This window comes from Tympanuchus pallidicinctus, unplaced genomic scaffold (assembly GCF_026119805.1).
Source record: "Tympanuchus pallidicinctus isolate F22 unplaced genomic scaffold, pur_lepc_1.0 scaffold5, whole genome shotgun sequence".
Classification (NCBI taxonomy): Eukaryota; Metazoa; Chordata; class Aves; order Galliformes; family Phasianidae; genus Tympanuchus; species Tympanuchus pallidicinctus.
Genome location: NW_026294769.1, coordinates 70716525 through 70739377, shown reverse-complemented (window position 1 = coordinate 70739377; position 22853 = coordinate 70716525). Strand labels below are relative to the sequence as shown.

Here is a 22853-nt window from a genome sequence, read left to right as displayed (position 1 = left end):
CTAGTGTCATGTAAGTCAAAAGTAAATACAGTAGAGTGATTTTACTTTTATTTTAAGAGTTTTGAGTAATGAAACATCATAGAATCATAGAATAGCTTGGTTTGGAAATGACATCAAAGATTATAAAGATTATCCCCACATTGTCTGCTGTGGGGAGAGTAGCCACCAACAACATCAGGTTACCAAAGGTCCCATCTAACTTGTTGGTTTTCCAGCAAGTATTCATTGATGGAAGAGAGAGAGAGGAGGAAAGGTCAGAATGAATTTTTTTTTGGTTGTTGTTTAATTTTTTAAAATTTATTATAAAGTATCAATATCTCTCTTTGTCATGTGTTTTCCTGTACATGTGAAAGAGTGTGCTTCTGCCCCTATGCTTCAGTCATATCTTTTAGGACCAGAAATAATTTTTTAATCCTTTTTTTGGATTGAGGATTAAAACTCAGTAACTATCATTTTGTTTCCAACTACCAGCTCACAGAAGAGCTCCTACCATGAAAAGCATTCTCTGTGGTAAATATGCAAAATCTCCATGCTCACTGGTTTTGAAGCTATACCAAAATCAATATGCTAGGTGACAAATTCAGGCATCCAGATGAATGGGCAGACATCATGCTCTCAGAGACTGCATTCATCTTGAGATGCTGACCTTTGTTACTCTGTTCCAAGCAGATATCTAGATCTTCACTAGAAGATGGTACTGTCTGCTAATGAAAAACTACTGGAAATGCCAATCTCATCTATTTAGTCTGCAGTAGTTTCTTAGTATCTTTGAATTCTTAACAAATTCATTTGAATTTGAATCTGAATTACGAAATGCTGTTTTGAATTAGATTAAATGTAAAGAGTCTAATTTACCAATTGTTAGTGCTATTGTTGAATGTTTTGCACAGTTTACATAGCTTGTGAAATTACTTTAATACAAAACAAATATCAATAACTGTGTATAACAGAGCATAAAATCCAATTGGTGCCTTTTGATATTAGATGGATTTGGTACACTGCAAGTGGTTACTCACAAATTGTTCTTTGCAGTAGAATAATGAATTGGCCTGAACCTTATTTAAATTGTGTTTGTTTTTCTCAAGTAATTTTCCTCTCTCTTGTTGTAAAGTACATTTGTAAAGTAATACACTGTAATTATAGGAGAAATCCAGTCACTAAAAAGAACATTACACAAGACACATTCATTTTAAAGGATTTATTTAAGTCTATTTAGCAGGGATATTGTCAGGAATGTTTTGTTTATATTGAAGTTGTTGAATTTTTAGGCTATTTTCTTTGGCTGAGTAAACACTAGAAGAAATTTTAGAGGACAGGTGGACAAAATAATGTCAGGATCTGGTTTTCCAGAGCATGGCCAAATTCAACTGAAGGCTGAACAAACCAAGTGATCTCAGCTGCTCATCACAGACTTTGCCCTCTAGACTCTTCTCTGTAGCTTCTTCAAGTTCTCCCTTTGACTGACTCTCTCTTAGTTTTATGTCCTGCTTACATCATGGCACCCAAAACTGCACACAGTTCTCACAGTGAGGTTTTGTCAGATACATGTTGGCAGCTAATGGGATAACTTTATTCTTACTTTTAGGATCAATACCACTGATATTTTTCAAACGCCATAGAAAAACTAACTCTAAAAGCAATCATTGCATTCTGAAATTATTGGCATTATTTGCAGTTCTTTGCATTGTTTTCATGACTGCTCTTTTCTGTCTGTTTTTCTATCATCTTATGGCTTTCACGGTATATTTTTTCTCTGATGCTATCGGCACAATAGAAGTTGTACTTTTCTCTGGTGTCAATACTAGTAGCTTCTGTATCATCCTCCATCACTGCTATTGGAGTACACTTAGGTGGTAAGTCTTGAAGTGAAGATTTCTAAGACATTCATTTGCTCACAAGCTTTTCAGAAGTAGATAAGAACAAAAGACAGAAATATTCTGCTATTGCAGAGAGGTTCATGGAAAAGGAAAGCAGTACAGATCCATTTTGAACTAACAGAAAATTCTGTTCTTACTTACAAACCAATGAGATTAAATTAACGTAGACCAAAGGAATTTACTCAAAATGTTCAAGGAAGCTAACATAATTTCACAGTGGATTTTACAAGCCCAGACAGTCAGCATACTTTGGGCAAGCTTGGACTGTCAGCTTCACTATGTAAACTTGTTTTAACATGGATTGTGTCTTAACCAGAAGTAAATCCTTTGGAATAAAAGGTATCTGTCCTGATTCAAGGAGCACAGATTTCTGAGCACTTGGTAGTTGTTTAATGGGTCATGGACAGTGTTTTTCCTGGATTCTAGCTTTTCAGTACTTTTTCATTAGAATGCTGTGTCCCATGATTGCTACTAAGCTTGATTTTTCAGTATTGTATCGTGAAGCTAGGCAATAACCTAGCTAACAGCAACCACTTATACAGTGTAGTAGAAAAAGCAATTAAAAGTAAGAATGTGGAAGATATGCAGTCTTCAGACCATCCCGAAGGAGGGCATTTCTTGACATTTCTCAGATTAGTGAACAGTGACGGATAGATTGATTAAGCTACAGTAGTTTATAATGGTCTTGTCTGACAGATGCCTACTGTGCTTGGATCCCCAGTAGACAAGGATGCACAGACCTTAGCTCACATTACCTATACTGTCCCTGAGATGGGTTTAATAATCTCTCTTATGTCCTGCTTTGCCTCCGTGTGTGCAACCACTTTCCAAAGAAGCAGTCTTCTGAAAGCAGTAATTCCTTACTGTCACTGAAGGACCAGGGATTTAGAACTTGATGTCTTTTTTTCCATCACTCTCACTTCTTGCCTTGACAAATATTTCAAATTAGGGTAATAGAATCATAGAATGGCTTAGGTTGGAAGGGTCCTTAAAGATGATCTAGTTCCTCACCCCTGCCATGGACAGGATTGCCATCCATCAGATCAGGCTGCACAGGGCCCCATCCAACCTGGCCTTGAACACCTCCTGGCATGGGGCATCCACAGCTACTCTGGGCAACCTGTGCCAGTGTTTCACCACTCAGAGTAAAACATTTCTTCCTCATATCTAATCTAAATCTCCCTTCTTGTACTTAAAACCATCCTTCCTTGTCCCATCACTAACTGATGTAAAGTTGGTCTCCCTCCTGTTTATAACCTCCCTTTAACTACTGGAAGGCTGCAGTAAATCCTTCCCACAACCTTCTCTTCTTGAGGATGAACAAGCCTAAATCCCTCAGCCTTTCTTCATAGGAGAAGGGCTTTAGCACTCTGAGCATCTTTGTGACCCTCCTCTGAACCCACTCCAACAACTCCACTTCCTTTTTTTGCTGGGGGCCCAAGCCTGGGCACAACACTCCAGATGAGGCTTCACAAGGACAGAGTAGAGGGCAAGAATCTCTTCCCTGCTGCCACCCCCTTGTTGATGCACCCAGGATACTGTTGGTCTTCTGGGCTGCAAGCACACACTGCTGGCTCATGTCCAGCTTTTTGTCCATCAGAACCCCCAAATCCTTCTCTGCAGAGCTGCTCTCAAGGAATTCTTCTCCCAGACTGCATACATACCTGGAATTGTTCCAACCCAAGTCCTACACTTTGCACTTGACCTTGTTGAATATGATTAGGTTCTTGTGGGCCAACATTTCAAGCTTGTCCAAGTCCCTTTGGACGGCATCCCTTCCTTCTATTTCTACCATAATAACCAAGTTAAGCAGGTAACACATAATGTAAACTATTTTGAATAAAAATTATTTCCCATTTTGTGTTTTAGCACTATGTAACTCTTTGCAAAATATATTCTCTTGAACTCCTGCGCTCTATAACCTAAAGTATTGAATTTCTAAGAAATTTTCTTTATTCAGCACTATATGAATATTAGACAAACACTAATGCATTTAAGGAAGATTAAACTGATGAGGATTTTCAACATCTTTAAATCACACATTTTGGAGCTCACATGGAGTTGCATTTTCCTATTATTTTTTACTTTCAGTTTTAAGCAACAATTATTCCAAGAAAGGTTCCAAATAGACCTATTCAAATTTAGACTAATTCAACAATGCTGTGTTACAGCACTGATAGAAACTATGAAATTACCTGACATCTTTCCTTCTGCTCGTCAGTACAGCACTTAAATGCCAGAGCAATTTTTGCTTAAAAAATCAGCAATAGGTTATGGAGCAGGACATTTTTGTGACACTGTGTATCAATCCACATCAGATTTCAGATTTTCTATTATTCCCAGCAGTATTTGATTATGCTCTTTTTTTTTTTCTTTTTTTTTTTTTTTTCCTATTTTCCATTGCAAGAATAAAATTTAGATACATAATTAGGTTAAGTGTTTTGATACCTTCCAGGAACAACCAGTACAGACAGTCATCACCAGCTTTTTGTGGGTCAAGCTGAGAAGTCCCCATTGTGTCTACCACAGAATGCTATTTAATATCTTGATGATTTGCACAAGAAAGTTGAGAAATTCATCTCAGCTCAAGTTAAGATCCAGGAAATGCAAGTTTACCTTGGGACTTACAGATAGAACAGTGTGGGAGGTACAGTGGTTGGTGAATCTTCACTGTTCTTCTGGGAAATGGCTGTTGAGGCCATTGGCTTAGTAACTACTAACTACTCGATGTCCAAAAAGGCAGACAGTACCTAACCAGGGCTAGGAATTATATTCCTATATTCCTACTCCATTAGAGATCAGCTGTGGAGTAAGTTGCAAATTGTTCTTGCTTCTCCATAGCCATACATTAGTGAGAGCATCCTGACTTATGCCTTTGTGCAACTCATCTGCTGCAGATCTAGACATATACTCAATTTACCTAACGTTTCATAAAGTTCGAGGATAGAGTACCTTGATGGCTTTCTTTCTTTGTCTTCATAATCCTTGCTTCTTGTGCAAAGCATATAAATTACTCCCTTGTGATGGAACAAGAACCAGCTATTATCACTGATTGCAAGCTGTAACAGATCTTTCTGCTACACTATTAGGAGCAACTGAAAGAGGATGACAGGTCCATGATCTAGCTAGAAGCTGTAAAATGCATCGCTTACAGAGACCTAAGAAATATGAGCTGTTACTGACAATTGTCATTATATTTCTTACAACTCTCAATGAAATCCTGCTCACAAAAGCACAGTTTAAGAACCAATTTTAGCTTACATCTGAGCCTTGCAAATTTCAAATTTACATTATTTCTCCAAGTGTTTTTGACAGAACTGAAAACTTTGATATATAGTGACTTTATGCCAACTCAGCTTATGTTCAAAGAGTAAAGAAGTTTTTGGGAAAAAATTTTTATAACTGTTCTGCAGTCTATCCATTGACATCTCTTCCCACAAGAGAGATCATAATCCTGGTGTTTATCCTGGAGGACAGAATGACTCTCATTAGTAGACTGAATAGTTTTACCATCAGCATTTTTTTTACTAATATTCATAACGAAGCATGGTTGTTGGACTACATGGATAACATTTAATATTGCTTCCAACTCAAACAATTCTATGATTCTATGCCACAATGACATCAAGCTCCAAACTTCACAGAAGGGCTTAAGACAATATAAGGAAAAAGAAATTTAAATGTAGTCTTCCTTTTAGTCCTTCTTATCCATTATCACTCAGAAGGTGGTGACACATTGGAAAGGTTGCACAGAGAATTTGTGGATGCCCCATCCCTGGAGGCATTCAAGGCCAGGCTGGATGTAGCTCTGGACAACCTGTCTGGTGGTTGGCAACCCTGCATGTAGTGGGGAGTTGAAACTAGATGATCTTTGAGATCCTTTTCAACTCAGGACATTCTATAATTATCCTGTAGCAAAGGATGTGCCATTGCTTACACTATCTGCTTCGTAGGAATGTTTGTTCCAGAATGGGATGTGGGTGAAAAGCAAAGCCAGACTGATACGTTGGAGCATTTGGATTGAACATTTTAGTACATGGGACCATGTTCTGTTTGTACATTTCTGGGAACTACTCATTTTGATATGGTTTGGGAAGAGCATGCACAAAAAATGAGATACTATTTGTAAACATATGCCTAGATAGTTAGCTGATTAGGAGGTAGGTCTGAGTCCAAATGCTTAATTAGAAGTGAAAAGCTGTTGAAAAAAAGATTTTAATGGAAACCTCTAGGACAAATGTAGAGCAAGAATTTTAATCTCGGTATTTTTCTGGCACTTCTGTTATACAGGGAAGTTTTTATGTCCCATCTGGAAATTGCATGCAACATGCATATAAATGGCATAAGGACCTATGTCTTCTGCTCTTGAATGCTCAAAGAGGACTTCACGTATACTACACCCTCATAATGAAGGAGGTTCCTGATTTACCACAGCTGAAGTTGGGTAAGAGAATAGATATTTTAGATCACTGAACATAATCCACTGCTGTGTTTTCAATACAAGTTTCAGTAGAAAAATTTTCGATACGTTTGTGGATTTTAGAGAATTTTCCCATCTATTTTCTGATTAGTGTTTATTTTGGCACAGTACTGCCAGACTACCACTTTGTCTGTATGTGAATATCCTTTCATCCCCATCTGAATGGGGGTGGCCTGATGAGTAGAGAGGTAAAAATTTTCTGATATTTTTCTCAAAATACGTGCTTCTGAATGATATTTTAACTCACTTGCTCTAACTTCCAGTTCTGAATCATCATGTGGTCTGGGGAAGACTAGAAATTTTGCTCAAGCATATTTTAAACTGAAAACACAAATTGGGAATAGTTGATATGAACGTTTTGAAACACATCCCCTCTCTCATACTTTGCAATACACTGATTTTCTGCTAATAGCATAATTACGTCTTGCCCTTTAAAATGATCCTGCTCTTCTTTCTAATTCATTTAATAGATTTTCTAGATTATAGGCAAAACCATTTTTGGCTGATCAGGCTGTTTGGGTCCAACGTGGAAGCACTGGTTGGATTGGTGGCATAGAGTTCTGTAATTTGCATTTGGTCATGTCTGTAATGATAGTATGAGCTCCTATGAAAACAGGGAGCATCTCTGATTAATTCCTGCTATCCCTACTGTTTCTTTGAATTCAAGGAATGTGTCTCATCTGTTTTTGTGACTTTGTATGTCTGTATACGCAGCTGTCAGATTGCTATATTGCAGGGTTTATTATATTAAGAGTATTGAATGCATTAGTTAACAGATTTTAAAAGGAAAGGAATTTTTTTTTTTTTTTTTCACAGTGTAGGTACTACAAGCACTTTCAAATATAACACATTATGCTGTACAGACTTATGGGCCTGATAGCTTCTATTTTCCACTTCGTGTCTTATTTCCTGATATATATTTCAATTCAAAATAACTTGCCTGCAACTCGTGGAGTGGGGAGAACACATACTGTGTTGTTCCATTCAGCTACAGGAAAAAAATAAAGTTACAGCATTTTTATTTGCAACTTATGAGCTGTCAAACAAAAAAAATCCAAGATGCAGCAAAACCTGTACTTCAGGCATCTTGGTTATCAGGCACATTTTTAGATGATTTATGTTTTACCTGAAAAGAAGAGGAACTGGCAGAGTTATGTTTTGTTGACCACAACTGAAGAACAGACAGATATGCAGATATGCACATATTGGCTTTTTGAATACAACTGACTTGGTTTTCAAATGACTTCTGGTGCTGAAGCAAGCACTTAATTTGCAAGTGTACTTGTTGTAATACATGCAGATTTGCTAAACGCAAATATCCTTTCTAGCTGCTTGAGCAGAGCACTTATTTGCATCATTTTATTCACAGCCTGAACATCTACTGAAGATTTGATTTTAAAGACAGACTTCTGAGGCCAGTAGCAAAGCCTAGAAAAATCATAGAGTATAAGATTTACCCAGAATGATGAATGTCAAGCTTGTTTTTGTGAGACAGTTGCCCAGACTGTTCTTACAGTCACTAGGGAGAAACAGACTCATTTAAGACTGTAAAATATATTATAGACTAATAGTGCTTTCTACCTTAGGATGACATGAACTGCACCTTCTACTTGCTCATTTTTCTCCACTGACCACTAGAATGTAAATGACTCATTCAGTTTTAGACATCTATATTTGGTGAGATTAATCTCATCATAGGTTTCTAAAGATAGTTAAGATAAATACAAGACTATAAATCTGCTCTGTGGACTTTCTTAATTCTTTTTTTTCTTTTTCCTATCCCTCTGAATAGAATATTAAAATTTAATAGTCTAGTTAAGACATTAAAAGTGGAAATTATTGTTTCTCACATTTTGCCAGCTAAAGAAAGATCTCAATCTGTAGTACTATTTGAGAAAAATCACTTGGGATTGGGAAGGAAATTAGTTTTAATTTTTTTATTATTATTTTTTTATTTTTTTATGTATGCTATTAGAAAGTTCAACGTCACAAAATCTAGCTGCAAGAGTTGGAGAGTTGATATAAATCCTCCCCTTCTTCATAGTTTGTTATGCATTTAATGTGGAGTATCCCTATGTTGGATTCTCTCAGGACTACATCAAAGCAATGCTGCATGTGCTAGGCAAAGTTCTTCACACTGCACAGGGCAATACAGAGATACCTATTACCATTCAGATGTGCAGGACTTATGTTACATGGCCTTGTGTAACATGATATGGAGAACTATTTATTGTACATCATTTGATCAGATGTTCCACTGGTGAGACAACAACTAAATTGCATTTAGTTGACCAGTTGGCCATAAATCACAGAATGACTGAATGGTTATGTTGGAAATAACCTCTGGGTCCATCTGTCCAACTTCTGCTCAAGCAGGGACACTCAGAGCAGGGTGCCCAGGACCATGTCCAGGTGGCTTTTGACATTCTCCAAGGAGGAGATTCCACAGCCTCTGGGCAACCTGTGCCAGGGCTGTGCATGTGTACAGAAGTTCTTCCTTGTGACTGGGGGAATATCCTGGATTCTGTTTTGTGCCTGCTGCCACTGGGCATCACTGAAAAGTTTTTGGCTCTTTGCAGTCTCCCTTCAGATGTTTGTATATACTGACAAATTTCAAAAGCTAGTAAGCAAATTTCTATAAAGAGAGAGAGAATAAAAGCCAAATTCTATCCTGTGTCCTGGCAACAACCTTCCAAAATATATACAGGCTTAGTTTGCCAAGTCTCAGAAGCAGAATTTGTACCTGAACCCCTGCAAGTACAAGGTGTATTGTGCATGAACTTGTCCAACTTGAAACTTGTCCACTGACAAAGAATGTCTTATTTATTGTCTTATTTATTGTATGAACAAAAAGTGAAGCATTAATGTTTCATATCCACTGTTTCTAAATCTGACCTGTTTCTTTGTTTTTTGTTGTTGTTGTTGTTTTTTTCTCTAGAGGAACTACCTGTGGAAGATACGTTATCTCAGTTCTGTGCAGAGCTGCAGGTACTGTCTTTAACAGAATCAGTCGGTGCTTTTTTTCAAGCCTATTTTTTAAGTACAGTGAGACAGCACAATCATGTATTGGAGTAGGGAGAAAGGTAATTTGGTGCCAAAAGAAAGTTGCTGGATGTTTCTTTTCCACCAATAATTTCATATAATTTTGATTATTCACTTACATGATGTTTCTGTTACTTTTAACAATTCATCAGCTGGAAGCTTCAGCATCCTTCAGTGAGCTCAGGCAGAATGTCAATAGTACTCACAAAAGTTGATTTGGGGTAGATTGCAATTACAGCTTTTGTGCTGACAGGAGAGAATACCCATTGGCAGATTGTGCAGCCACATTTTTTCAAATAAAAACACCTAAATGTCTAAGGAAGCTTGTGGGAAGAAAAAAGTGATTTTGACACAGCAGTAACTGTATTACTGTCTTGAACTTCTGCAGTTTTGATTTCAAGTGAGACATATGCAGTCATCAAGGGAGCCAGAAAGAAATGCAAACGTCAGTTGATCACTGGACACAATGTTTTATAATCAGAGATTTAATACTTTTGATTTGCTCAGTTTATTAGCAGGAAGATGGCATAGGAAAGAAAGACAAAATAACAATTAATGGAGCTGAAACAAAATCAAATGCATTTGTATTTACACTGCAGTTACAAGCGGTGAGACAGTGTTTTTTAGCCATATGTAAAAAAAAGGACTGAAATAGCAAATTTCTTAATTTCAAATCAGAAATTGGATTATTAGAAATAAATTTGATTTCATCTAAATTTAGAGAAGTGTAAGTTATGGGTCTCTGCTCAACTGGATTGCAGAAATTTAGAAGCCTTTAGGGTATTGGAGGTCAGACAACATAATCTAGAGTCTCCTTGAGACCAGTAGGTTCAAGAAAGTTCATATTAACTTGGCATATATCAGAAAATGTCATGTCTAATTTCTCTGTATTTTCAAATTCCTGTCCAATTCCTGTTCTTGTGTTGACTGGCTTTGCATGGCCATATTTATAAAGCCAGACAGGTTTTTTTTTGAAATTTCTGGGAACAGAGTTATAACAGATAGGAGAACACAATAGCTACAACAGCTATTTATCTAGAGTGATATAAGAACTTTATTATGGTTTTCATGTATACCATTAAAAATGTTGGCATTAGCATCCCAAAATCACGGCCTTTGATGATTAATGACTGAATTTTAAGAGAATAAGACACAAATGATGAAGCATTGTACAATTGTACATTGTACGTTGTCGGGACACAATAGCACTGACCATCTCTGCAATTAAGTGTAGAAGTCATGTGAACCTCCGTACAGTTTTCAGAAGAGTATTGGCCAAGCTTTCTGAGTATTTTGCCTTTAGGAAAATGTGAACTGAAACCATTTCTCTTCAGCAGAAAGTACGAAGGACAGTCATTTATAAAGAAAGAAAATGCTATTAAAACTATAAAGAAGGAAGCCCGTGGGGTTAGTTTCCCATTACCACCGTGTTACCAGGGTCTGGTCCATTTTTTAAATTAAATAAAAACAAAAGAAGAGGAGAAGGTGAATTTTGCCCTGTTTTGTATTTAATCCAAGGACATGGTAGCTATTCAAAACAGGAAAAAATAGAAGGCTCATGTTTCTTTAATTTTGAAAATGATTTTTAAATAGTCAAACATAATAATTTATCCAAAATATTTTCTAAATTTGTTTTGACTAACAGTATTGTTAAAGCCAGACTATACACCACAAAATACACGAACAGAATAGCCAGAGTTGTATTTACTGACCATTTTAACCCATGGGCAATGAGGAATGAAGTCCTTGAGAATTGACCTGCATTGCTAGGATTGCTAGGCTACTGCCCAGCTAGGCAGCTAAACTCTCAGAATGAAAGTACATTGTGCCTCCCTCCCTCCCTTCCTCCCTCCCTTCCTCCTTCTTTCATTCCTTCCTTCTTTCCTCCGTCTTTGATTTATTATTTCAGCACCATCTGGTGGTTAGTTTGGAATCTGCTTCTTCTTCTTTTTTTTTTTTTTTTTTTTTTTTCTTTCCCTCTTTACTACATCTACAGTAAAGCTTCTGTAAAGATTGAGGCTATTCCCACCTCACATAATCAAGGAATGGAGGTGTTTTGAAGGTCTCTCTGGATCCATCTGATCCAACTCCTGCTCATGCACAGACACTCAGAGCAGGGTGGCCAGGACCTTGTCCTGGTATCTTTTGAAGTTCTCCAAGGAGAAGGCTTTATGGACGATTTGTACTAGTGCTCCATCACCCACACAGTACAGAAGTGCTTCCTGATGGTCAGAGGGAACCTCCTGTGTTCCAGTTTGTGTCCAGTACCTCCTGTTCTGGTATTGGGCATCACTGACAAAAGCACCACTCCGTCCTTTCTGCACTCTCCATTCAGATATTAAAGGACACTGATGAGGTCCTGAGAGCCTCCTCTTCTGCAAGCTGAACTGTAGCATCTCTCTTAGCCCTTCCCCAAAGGAGAGATGCTCCAATCCTATGATTATCTTTATATTCTTTCTCTCCAGTTGTATAACTAGGTTGTGGGGTTTTTTTTTGTTTGTTTTTAGAGAGCGAAAGTTTCACTTACAGGATTTTGGGTAAAATAGTGCTTTAGTAATAATTTTAAGTCAGGAGAACGTTGTTGTTGTTTCTAAAAGGACATCATCTAACATGCTAATTGATTTTCTATCCTGCCACTGTCTTGTTCTCAAAAAGCCCTTTCTTCCCTGCAGCTGTTGAGCAATCCAGAGAAGATAGCAGAACATATAAGCAAGGACCTCTCCTGGCTTTGCTCCCACCTTCTGACCCTGTGGACCCAGTTCCTGGAGGTGGCAACACTTCATCCAGAAGTCACAGCTTATCTGACTCAAGAACATCATATGCTAAGGGTAATGTTAGGAAGTTAAAAGCAAGTTCTGTAATGTTAACCTCCTGAATGATATTAATGGTGTATATGGACGGATATTTCTCTTACTCTTATGCCTTTATGAATATTTAAGGGAGATGAATTGAGTAAGACAAAGACAAGAAAAGAGGATTTAAATATAGATTTCAATTTTTGGAATATCGGAAAAATGTTGCTACTATGGTACCCATAATGTTGTACTAAATGAGTGTACTCTGGACACCAGAATCCAGCAGGAAACATGAGGTGGGTGGAAAGAGAGGTAGAGATGCCCCATATTGGTTACTTACTCAGCAATCATAAACATGTTTTAAAAGGCACAAGCACCACAATGACAAATAATCAAAAGATGGGTTTCTTTCAGCTTCTTTCTCAAAGCACAGAATTACACCAAAGGAACACTCTCTTCACTAAGTCACATACAGACAACTAGTTACTGCCTTTCTCCTAGTGAGTTTCACAGCATGAAATATTAATACTCTTCATGTGGAAATTGTTTTTTTTTTTTGGTAATAAAGAAGGCACAAAAATGATTGCCTTTTGAACTGACTTTGTCAGATTTGCCTATCTGATTAGTGAGCAAGTGCTGTGCCTTCCATGAGGACTTTTTTGGTTATTGAATGTACATCACTTTCATCACTTTTCATTTACATCACTTCAGCTGAGCTGAGCTCCTGGGCTGATCTAATCATTAGATTAGGAGCATACAGAAAATGATAGGATTCATCTTGCTTTGCTTCAGATGTCTAGAGTGTAGGTGTTAGCATTCCAGCTTCCATTCCGGTAGTTGTTCAAGTTATCATTGGAGGTCCAGTCAATGGAGTTGAGAGAATGTGAATGCCTGCAAAAGGTAGACATAAAATTCAGGAAGATGTGAACAACGTTGAGACTCCCCTCATTATTTTGCCTCAGTCTCCCTTCATTTTGAGAGGTCCAGGATGGCCTCATCAGCCAAAGAACATAACTTGACCCCCAGCTCCAGCAAGGTGAATTTCAGTATCAATGGATGCCTACTGCTGGCATGACCTGTGACAAATTATGTATCCTCACATACTTCAATTTCTCTCCATGTAAGCTGTGCAATAGTACTTTCCCAGTTATGTAAAGCAGTTTGAGACCTCCAGATAAAAACTGCAGTATTTTAAAGGGTGTTAGTCCTTCTTTTATTAGAAAAGCCATTTGTTGACATATGGCTGGGATTTATTGATGTGCTGAGATCCTATCATGTGGTTTTCACTGCCATTCTCTGACACTATAATAGAGATGGCTCTTACAGATTTTCATAGTAATGTATAGGCTGCAGCTCAACAGTTCATTACTATGGCACATTATGATGGATTGACTGAAACTCAACACTTATTCCATATCAGACAGCAACACTGAATTTTTTATAGCTTATTTTGCACTCGTCCTCTGCCAGATCTTCAAATCTGTGACTACTTTTTTAATTGATTATCCAATCTACTGTCCTTGAGGAGATCTGAAGAGCTCCAATTTGTATGTATAGTGACGCAGGCTGATATGTTTCTGCCATGATAGGGCTTATTCTCTTCTGGGCTGATGTGTAAAACTTCCTTTAATATCCTGGGAATTGTGACTGATCCCATAGAAAAGATTTGTTCTAATTTATTAACTCACTCCACTGCTGCTATGATTTGTACAGTGGGAAAGGAAGAAGTCTTCCTCATTTTAATGTTACAGAGAAAAATGTTAAATTTGACACTTTAAGGAAAGTAGTGAGAAGACACACAAAAGAAAATCTCAGTTTACTATCAAGGGACAGTTCTTCCAGCAACATATGCAACAACACTAACAGCTTTGTACTAGAATGGAAAAGTAAAGCAGAGTTGAGCTCTTTATTTTCTTTCTGACACCAGAGCGGTTCAAAGCAAATGAAATATTAAGGAATCTAGTCCTGACAGTCTTTGCTCTGCTTTTAGCTTAATTGCACCTGGCACCTTTCAGCAGATCTTAGGTTTAACTTCCATGTTTCTTCCCCAGGTAAGGAGATTCTCAGAAGCCTTCTTCTACACTGAACACAATAAACTTGCTGTGCTGACATTCCAGGAAGGCCTGTGAGTAACTGATTGAATCTCTCCTGCCACTGATATAGCTGAAAATATAGTTGCTTAATATATTTTTCTACAAAGAATGAGAGCTTTTCTGCTGTTTATGGGTGGGGTTGTTTTGAGAGAAGTCACCAGGTCTATTCTAGCTCCGTATAGTAAACCCATTGAAAGCAATGTCCAAAGTAAGATGATGCTTCAAAGATGACTATTTCTGAAACTCTTATAACTCATATAAGAGAGTTCTTTTTCTTACTCCCCCTCTCACATTACTTTCAGATTCAGGGAATGACTAAAACACTGTAGCAAGAACATTCTACTGATAGGATGTAGGAGATCCTCTTTCCCTTGTCATTTTCCAGTTGGATGCATGTATCTTAGAGCTTATCTACAACACCACCACCAATATCAGGGCAGACAAAAACATCTTTTATGTCTTTGTTCAATTAAATTCATAAACTTCCTCTACCAGATTTAATAATGGAAATCTTAATAGAAGGCAACTGTTGGAAAATAACAACAAAATAACATTTATGAGTTTGTTTTCTTCTCTTCCTTGTAGTATATTTGGGTGTAGGCATTCATGAATTTATTCAGATACTTTGTCTATCCCTACTTTCCATAGTAGTGAAGATCTATAACTGTAGAATCTTGATTTATTATATGGTCAGTGCAAAGATGCATTCACTGGATCCAGCACCAAATGAGGACAACCACCACAGCAGCTAGAGGAAGTGAAAGATTGATATGAGCTCAGGGTTGATAATTAATCGATTAAGAATCATAGAATCATATAATGATTGAGGTTGGAAAAAACCTCATCTAGTCCAACCAAGAATCAACAGTGCAAAACAATCTGGGAAAATAAACATTGCACTGGGCTGCATTTGCAAGAATATGTTATGAAACATGAACAAGATAATTACTTCCTTCTGCTTGACACCTCTTACTGCCTATAAAGCCAAATGCACAGCATGGGTAATGCTCGTGACTCAAACTCTGAAGGCAGAATTCAAGGAAAGCTCTGCAGATTTGAATTTTAAAACAATGAGGGATGTCCAGATGATATCTGCTTGAACACAGGAGGACTACAGCATTACTGAAACAGAAACCTTTCAGAAGTGGCTAAAAGACCATGATGGCCAATCCTGTCATGATGACAGGGCTAAAGTGAGACATTTGTTTCCAACCAAGAGCAAAGTAGAACATGACTTTCTCAGAGCTATCACTGGAAACATTAAGACCTATTTGGTACTGGAGGAAAGCTGTGTGGCTTCATCAGTGAACTGGTTATACCAGGCTACCTTGTTCTGCCAAATTAGAACAGAGTCATGGCTGCAAGGGCCCAACTATGATCACTTAGTCCTCATTAAGTCATGTTTTAAGTGAGATGTGTACAAGAAAAGCCCCATGTCAGGACCCTGTTGTTAGGGCAAATATCATTCATGGCCTTATCTAAGCAAACACAACTCTGCACAGGGGGAAGCCTAATTGCATGAAGTGCTTTTATTTCTCCAAACAACCATAGAGCTAACCCTTTCCTGTAGATAAGCATAATTTTTCCTCAGTGACTATCAAGGTGAGAGAGTACAAAAAATGAAATAATTTAGCAAATGCTAAATATTGGTCAATTGCAGTAAATTTCATTAATTGGTCTATACAGGCTTCATGTCAGAATCCTGTTTTCTTTTTGGTTGGGCTATGTGGTACAATTAGCAAAGCAGAATAATTCTCTGGTAGAAAGGCTGCCAGAGTATTATTACTGGGAGTGCCAGCGGGGAGTTTTTATTGGGTTCAGAGAGGTTCCATATGAAGTCAACTCTCAGTGTGCCAGATACTATACAAACACTTCAAATATTGGTATTGGTAATAGGTGAACGGTTGGACTGGTTGATCTTTTAGGTCTTTTCCAACCTTGGTGATTCTATGACATATGAACAGTTTTTCCCCAATTCTGTCTTTCTTGTGGCCAGAAAAAAATTATTTTTGCCTCCCATATTGTTGTTGTAAGTCCCTTGAATCACAGAATCATATAATTATTTGAATTGGAAGAGATTTTTAGAGACCATCTGATCCAAATTCCCTGCAATAGACAGGGACATCTACAGATACATCAGGTTTCTCAGAGCCCTGTCCAGCCTGACCTGTGTTAGGCCACACCTACATGCAGGGCAGTATTTTACTACTCAAGTTCAACAAGAAATACTGTTTCAAATGGACTGGGTAACACACAAGAGGGCAGGTGGCAGTCTCCCAATACTTCACAGAGAAAATTATTGGTATTAATGATTCATTTTTCTTGTGCCAGAAACTGGTCTCAGAGAACATTTATAATTTTTACATATTGCCTTTAGTATAAATGCTGGTGCTATTTATTAGTGTCAGTAAGAACTTAATTATGGCACTAAGTTTCAATTCCAAATACCCACATATTAATGCAAACAGGAATGAGCATTTAGATGTTTGTGACTTTTCCCTGAGTCATGTTTTAGCAACCAGTGACTCGCTTATCTCTGAGGAAAAAATATCTGGTAAGAGCAATGATGGTCAACACCAATTGTGTTCTAAAGAAGCCCATATGATGGCTTGCACAATTTTTTTTTTTTGTCTGGTTGTAGGAATTTTCCATGCTGGCATGAGAGCAGATCAACTGAATTACAAATCTTTTATCTGAGTAATTCTTCATATAAAGAATGTTTCTTCTAGTTAACTAGCACATGATGATTACCTGGCTCCTACCATTGATAATCTGAAAAATTGCCAAAATGCAATCCTGACTCCATTCTTTGCCAGGCCCACACCCCTCAGGATCACAAACTCAGCCAAGGCATGGTTGCTCAAGCTCAAGCTGCCTCCAGTCTTAATGCCTTTAACTATCCCCTCTGCATTTGTGAGCACCAGATCCAGTAACACTTCACCTGTGGTTGGTCAGTCTGTCCAATATCCAATCCAGAAAGTTATCATCAATGAACTCCAGGAGTCTCTTGGATGGCTTGCAGCTCACTGTGTTGTTTTCTCAGTAGATATCTGAGTGGTTGTAATTCTCCATCAGGACAAAAGCCTGTGAGAACAGCACTTCTTGCAGCTGAAGCAAGAAGAACTTGACAACAGGCTCCCCTTGGTCAGTTTGCCTGTAGTAGACCCTGACCACCAGCTGTCCTTTATTGGTCTCATCCCTAATCTTAACCTCCATGCTCTCAACCTGTTCCTGGCTGTTTCTCAGAGGGATCTCCTTGCAGTCCATCTAATTCTTGATTTGGAAGGCAACCCCTCAACTTTTCCTACCTTGCCTGTCCATTCTAAAAAGCTTATAGTCCACAATGATATCAATTGAAAAGCACTATTATTAACTGTCTTTGCTGCCTGGCTTGCAGGAGTGACTGATAAACAGCACGTTAACCATTCAAACATTCAATTTCTTTTGCATTTTTCTGCCAGGATCCAAAGTCATGCACAGATTTCTACAGAAATTCGTAATTCAGAGTACTTTACCAGCATGCCCCCGCTGCCAGCAGAATGCCTAGACATCGATGGGGACTGGAACACGCTTCCTGTTATTTTTGAAGATAGGTACATGGATTTGCCTTGCAAAGGTGAGTGAAACACCCTGAGAACAGCTTCATGAGACAGCTGGACTGGAGAAGTTGACTCTCCTAGCCCAAGGTATTTGATCTCACCTATCTTGAACTGGCTCTTCCTAGGATGAGAGCATAATCCTCTACAAAATAGAGCTGAAGTCATATTATTTTTTTTTTAATATTGGAGTTTAGATTATTTACTGTAACTTCACACTTTTTTTCATTTAACACAATGTTTAGTTGAAAGGGCTGGAAGCAAAATACAAAAAGAAAAAAAAATTGGATTTTTGTTACGGTAACAAACAGCGCAACAAATTTCATACCCAGAGTGACATCTAGTGTTAAGAAAAGTCAGAACTAAAAGCTGGATTACAATTTCTATGAAGACCAACACTGTTCCCAAAAGGCAATATTGCTTTTCTTAAAAATAATTTCCCCTGGAGTGCCTAGGTGATTTTTTATTAAGATTTTTCATTAAGAAAATATTTAGTTCTGCAACGCTGAAGTACAACCTTTTAGTCTTTGCTTCCATTTTCTTTTTAAGCAACTATTAAGATTAGCAGAGAGGTAATACATATTAATACCATAAGTGACCATGGTCCAGTAAATATGGCTTGTTATTCAGAATTTCCACTCTTCCAGAGCTATCAAATTACCTCAATTTTGACAGTCATAATTACTAATGTTTAAGCCATTAAACTGTGTAATAAGCTAATTCACAAGCAAGATCAACACTACATATAATGTGGTACAACAGTAGGAACATAAAGTGCCAGTTCTGGTTGGTTTATCTGTGCTAGAAACTAGCAGTTTAGATATTATCAATAAAATATAGTTCCCTCTGTACAATTCTGTATTTTTGGCCTAATTTTAACTTGTTTACTGATTATAATACCAGTTAAATGAACTCTGGCATTTGCATTTGTAATATATTTCTAATGTAAAGATAATTTATATAGTATAATTACACATACTTTTCTAGGCCTTATAATCACTGATGCAAGTCCCATATCATACTGGGGTAGTATACTGTGCTGAGTGGAAGTTGCAGATACAAATTCTTTTTTTTTTCTTTCTTTCAGACCAGAATTTGGATACTTTCCCAGATTTTGAGGCTCTTGCCAATACTCAAATTGATACAATACACGAGAAGGAAAATCTTGCATCAAATGATGACACTGTAGAAATGAAAGGAGACTTTGGGAAAGGTACTTTGCTAATACACACAGACAGGATAAACGGGAATCCTTGCTTGTATAGTGATTCCAAAGGTGCTGCTTTCGCAGCCAAGGATATAAACCAGCACTCCACATCTCAGGTATGTACAGCAAACAAAGAAGGCCAAAGGATACCTGAAAACATTTATGTTTCAAGTAAGGAAACTACTTCTGTCTCAGAGCTAAGCAATACAGAATGCATATCAGAGGAGTCTAAAACATGCAAGGAAGTTTTATTAAAAGACGATAGGCATTCAGTGGCTATTACCACTGAAGAGAAGAAATCTAGCAATAAGGGCGCCCATAAAAGTGAGCCCGTGTTGATTGTCAGTGCTCAGATTGAGTGCAGAGCGTGTGGAACTGATGGCTTGGAAGGCAGGACTGAAATACATAAAATGGCTGAATCTGGTCATCCTGAGAATAATTTCAGTTCTGAGCTTGCATTGAGTGAATTCATCAGGCTTGAAAGAACACCAGATGCAGATAGCAAGCCTCTGCAGCCTGTTTTGAAAGCTTTGCCCTCTCACAGCTTGGAGGTGAAGTTGTTCACGAAGGAGCAACGAACTGAGGAGTGTGAAGAATTTACCCTGATGTCAGGGGTCATAAAGAGATCCTCCTCTATTATATCAGATTCGGGCATCGAAAGTGAACCAAGTTCAGTGGCGTGGTCCGATGCTCGGAGCCGGGCTCTGGAACTGCCCAGTGATCGAGAGATCCTGCACCACTTGGTACGGAGACATGCCATACACCGGAATTCTCTGGAGGGTGGGCACACAGAAAGCAATACCAGCCTGCCCAGCGGGATACAAGCGTCTCTCACATCCATTAGTTCTTTGCCCTTTGAGGAAGAAGAGAGAGAAGTGGAGCTTACCAAACTGACTAAATCTGTCTCAGCTCCTCAGATCAGTAGCCCAGAGGAGCCTTTGGAGGAGGTGGACATATCTAAACGCATTGAAGCAACCTCACGAGACTCAGGAGGATATTTAAAAAGCTGCAGGGAAACAGAGAATGGAGATGGTCAACTAATGATGGATTTTTCTGTGTGTCAGCTCACCACTGAAAGTGGGCAACCAGAACCAAGAGGACCTCCCAAACTCTCTGCCAAAAACAGTAATGACAACCTAGAACTACAAAAGGAGGAGGCAAAGGAAGATTTCTCAGAGACTTACTGTAGTTTGGAATGTGCAAAACCACCTGCATGTAATCCTCTCAGAGATAATGACTCTGAATGTCAATCACTGGAGAACAATGATGAGTGCAGCTTAAAAACACCAAGGGCTAATAATTACTTGGACAAAAGTATAGGCAAGTTTGATAAGTACATTACAGATCCAAAGGATACATCTAAGCCGGACAGCTTAAAAATAGAACAAGACTTGTACATCAATGTGAGAAAAACAGGAGAGGACAGTTTCTCACAAAGCATAAAGCTGGTACCACATATTTGTAATCCTGTTTCAGGTCCTTCAGAGACTTCAACAGAATTTGGCTCAATGCAAGGAGAATGCAATAGCCTTCTTGCTGATGAGAGCCTGCTGGTGTATGCAGAAATGCAGGGCTTACAGGAAATTGAGCTCAACGACTCACCTGCCTCAGCAGATCCTGCTGCAGAATCCTGCCAGGACAAATATCCTCAGGAACTTGACAACCAAGGGCAGAAACTTGTAACTAATGGCACTGGGTTTCACTCGGTTACAATGGATGGGGTAGCACTGGAAAGCAGAAAGGCTGTTGATGTAGTTAACCTCTCTGTCTCTTGCACGGCCACATGTCTTCCCTTTTCTTCTGTGCTCAAAGAGACCCCTGCGATGGTTGGCTTCTCTGCAAAGCAGGCTGCATTTCCCATCACACGTCAGCCTCTGGGCTCTTTTGGAGTTGTTTCTTCCCATTCAAATGAGGTGGATGAAGAGGCCAATGAAAGGATGCTGAAGTAAGAATGTCTGATTAATTAATCAATGTTGCTGTCATGTCATGACACCTTGAAAAAGTTCAGGGCCCTAATATGGAAATGGGTTGTGGCGAGGGGAATATCAGCCTTTTCTATCAGGAAACAGCAATAGGACATGAGGTAATGGCCTCAATTTGTGCCGGGGATGTTCAGATCAGATATTGGGAAGAATTTCTTCTCAGAAAGAGTGGTGAGGTATTGGAACAGGTTGCCCAGGGAGATGGTAGAGTCACTTTCCCTGGACGTATTTAAAGAAAAGATTGATGTAATAGTTATGGACATGGTTTAGCGGGCAATATTGGTAGTACGTGACCAGTTGGACTAGAGATCTTAAAGGTCTTTTCCAACCTTAATGATTCTGTGATAATGAAAACTTGTATTCAGAGACAGTTGCTACCTGAGAAATTACAGTCTAACTAATCCAAATAGACATATGATTTACACATAATAAATAGTCTAAGCAGACAGGAGACACAGAAACACAGAGATACCCAAGATCTTCAGAGAATTTAGGTCCTTAAACATCATGGAAATGAGTGAGATTTGGGTGTGCATACAGTCTTTAAGATTTTGCCCATCATTATGAAGTCATGGTTACCCAGACATGAGTATTGATCCTATATAATTGTAGTGCCATAGCTTGTTTTTCTTTTCTGCTTAATTTTAACGATTAACTAAGCAATGAAAGGGGATCACAGCTGGGTTGTAGGGCATTAGCTTCAGTTTCTGAAACTAGAAAATGGGAGAATGGACATTCAGGGTACCTGGAGAACAGACTCTTTTTCCCCCCTGCTCTCTCTTAGCCTATTCTCTACATCCTGATTTCTCCCAGTCAGAATAGAACCTTGTCATTTCTGGTTTGAGAGTTGGCTGTTGAATACCCAGTTCTACTGTGATTAATTAATGTATTCTCCAGTTTTTATCAGGCCAAAGAAAAATTTAAAAAAGAAATGAAGATTGAAGGATTTCTGTACAGTGACTTATCTGTACTAGCTTCTGATATCCCATATTTTCCACCAGAGGAAGAGGAAGAAAATTTGGAAGATGGAATTCACCTGGTTGTCTGTGTCCATGGATTGGATGGTAAGACCTGCTGTGTGCAAGAGTCATTCTAGTGTAAGCAACAGTGAAAAATGCAGATCTACAGGAAGTGTGAAAGAACAGAGTCTAACGAAAACATTTATCATAGAGTTTAGCTTTTACGTTATTATAATAAAGAAATTCTAGGAGAATATTAAGTATTTAACAAATGAGTACTGCAGCATATTTTTGTCTGTTTAGGCAGAATTCTGCACCAAATTATGTCAGTCCTTCAGTGTACAGTATATTACAGGAACTCTTCATGTCTTTTTGGAGATATCTGGTTGTTTAGCCAGTTGTTTATCTGGTTGTTTATGCCACCAGGATGAAAACATTATTTAACAAAGTATACCAATGTTGTAGGAAAGATTTTTGCTGGCTTTAGAATGTTGAAGAATAATCCATATTCACTGCAGTGGAAGGCTGACCTGGAATATTTTGAATGGATAATTTTTAAGCTGAAAATGGATATGTTAAAGTTGATACTTTTCTTAAAGTCATTGGTTTCAGTGGGCTAGGTGAAGGTGTTAATTTTGAGACTACAAAGAAGGAGGGACCGAGCCTCAGAAGTGTGAAATTCTTCCTGTCTTATTCAGGCATTGTTTGCCATTTAATATCCCAATGGCCGTAATGTGTTTCTCATAAAAGTCCATACTTTTCCAGCAAAATAGCAGAATACCCCTAGTCTAGTATGAAATTGGAGCATTTTGGTCATCTTCC

At 38.2% G+C, this 22853-nt stretch overlaps 1 protein-coding gene across 2 annotated transcripts in view; it reads left to right on the top strand.

Annotated features, from left to right (window-relative positions):
• The window catches only part of FAM135B (family with sequence similarity 135 member B), a 177190-nt gene that overhangs the window by 145742 nt on the left and 8595 nt on the right, over positions 1–22853 (top strand). For both annotated transcript variants that reach the window (XM_052703566.1, XM_052703567.1), the window contains exons 8-14: positions 6168–6321; positions 9296–9345; positions 12072–12227; positions 14246–14319; positions 17749–17903; positions 18971–21035; positions 21970–22136. In XM_052703566.1, coding sequence (XP_052559526.1) covers positions 6168–6321; positions 9296–9345; positions 12072–12227; positions 14246–14319; positions 17749–17903; positions 18971–21035; positions 21970–22136 — 2821 coding nt within the window. The remainder of the gene's footprint in view (positions 1–6167; positions 6322–9295; positions 9346–12071; positions 12228–14245; positions 14320–17748; positions 17904–18970; positions 21036–21969; positions 22137–22853) is intronic.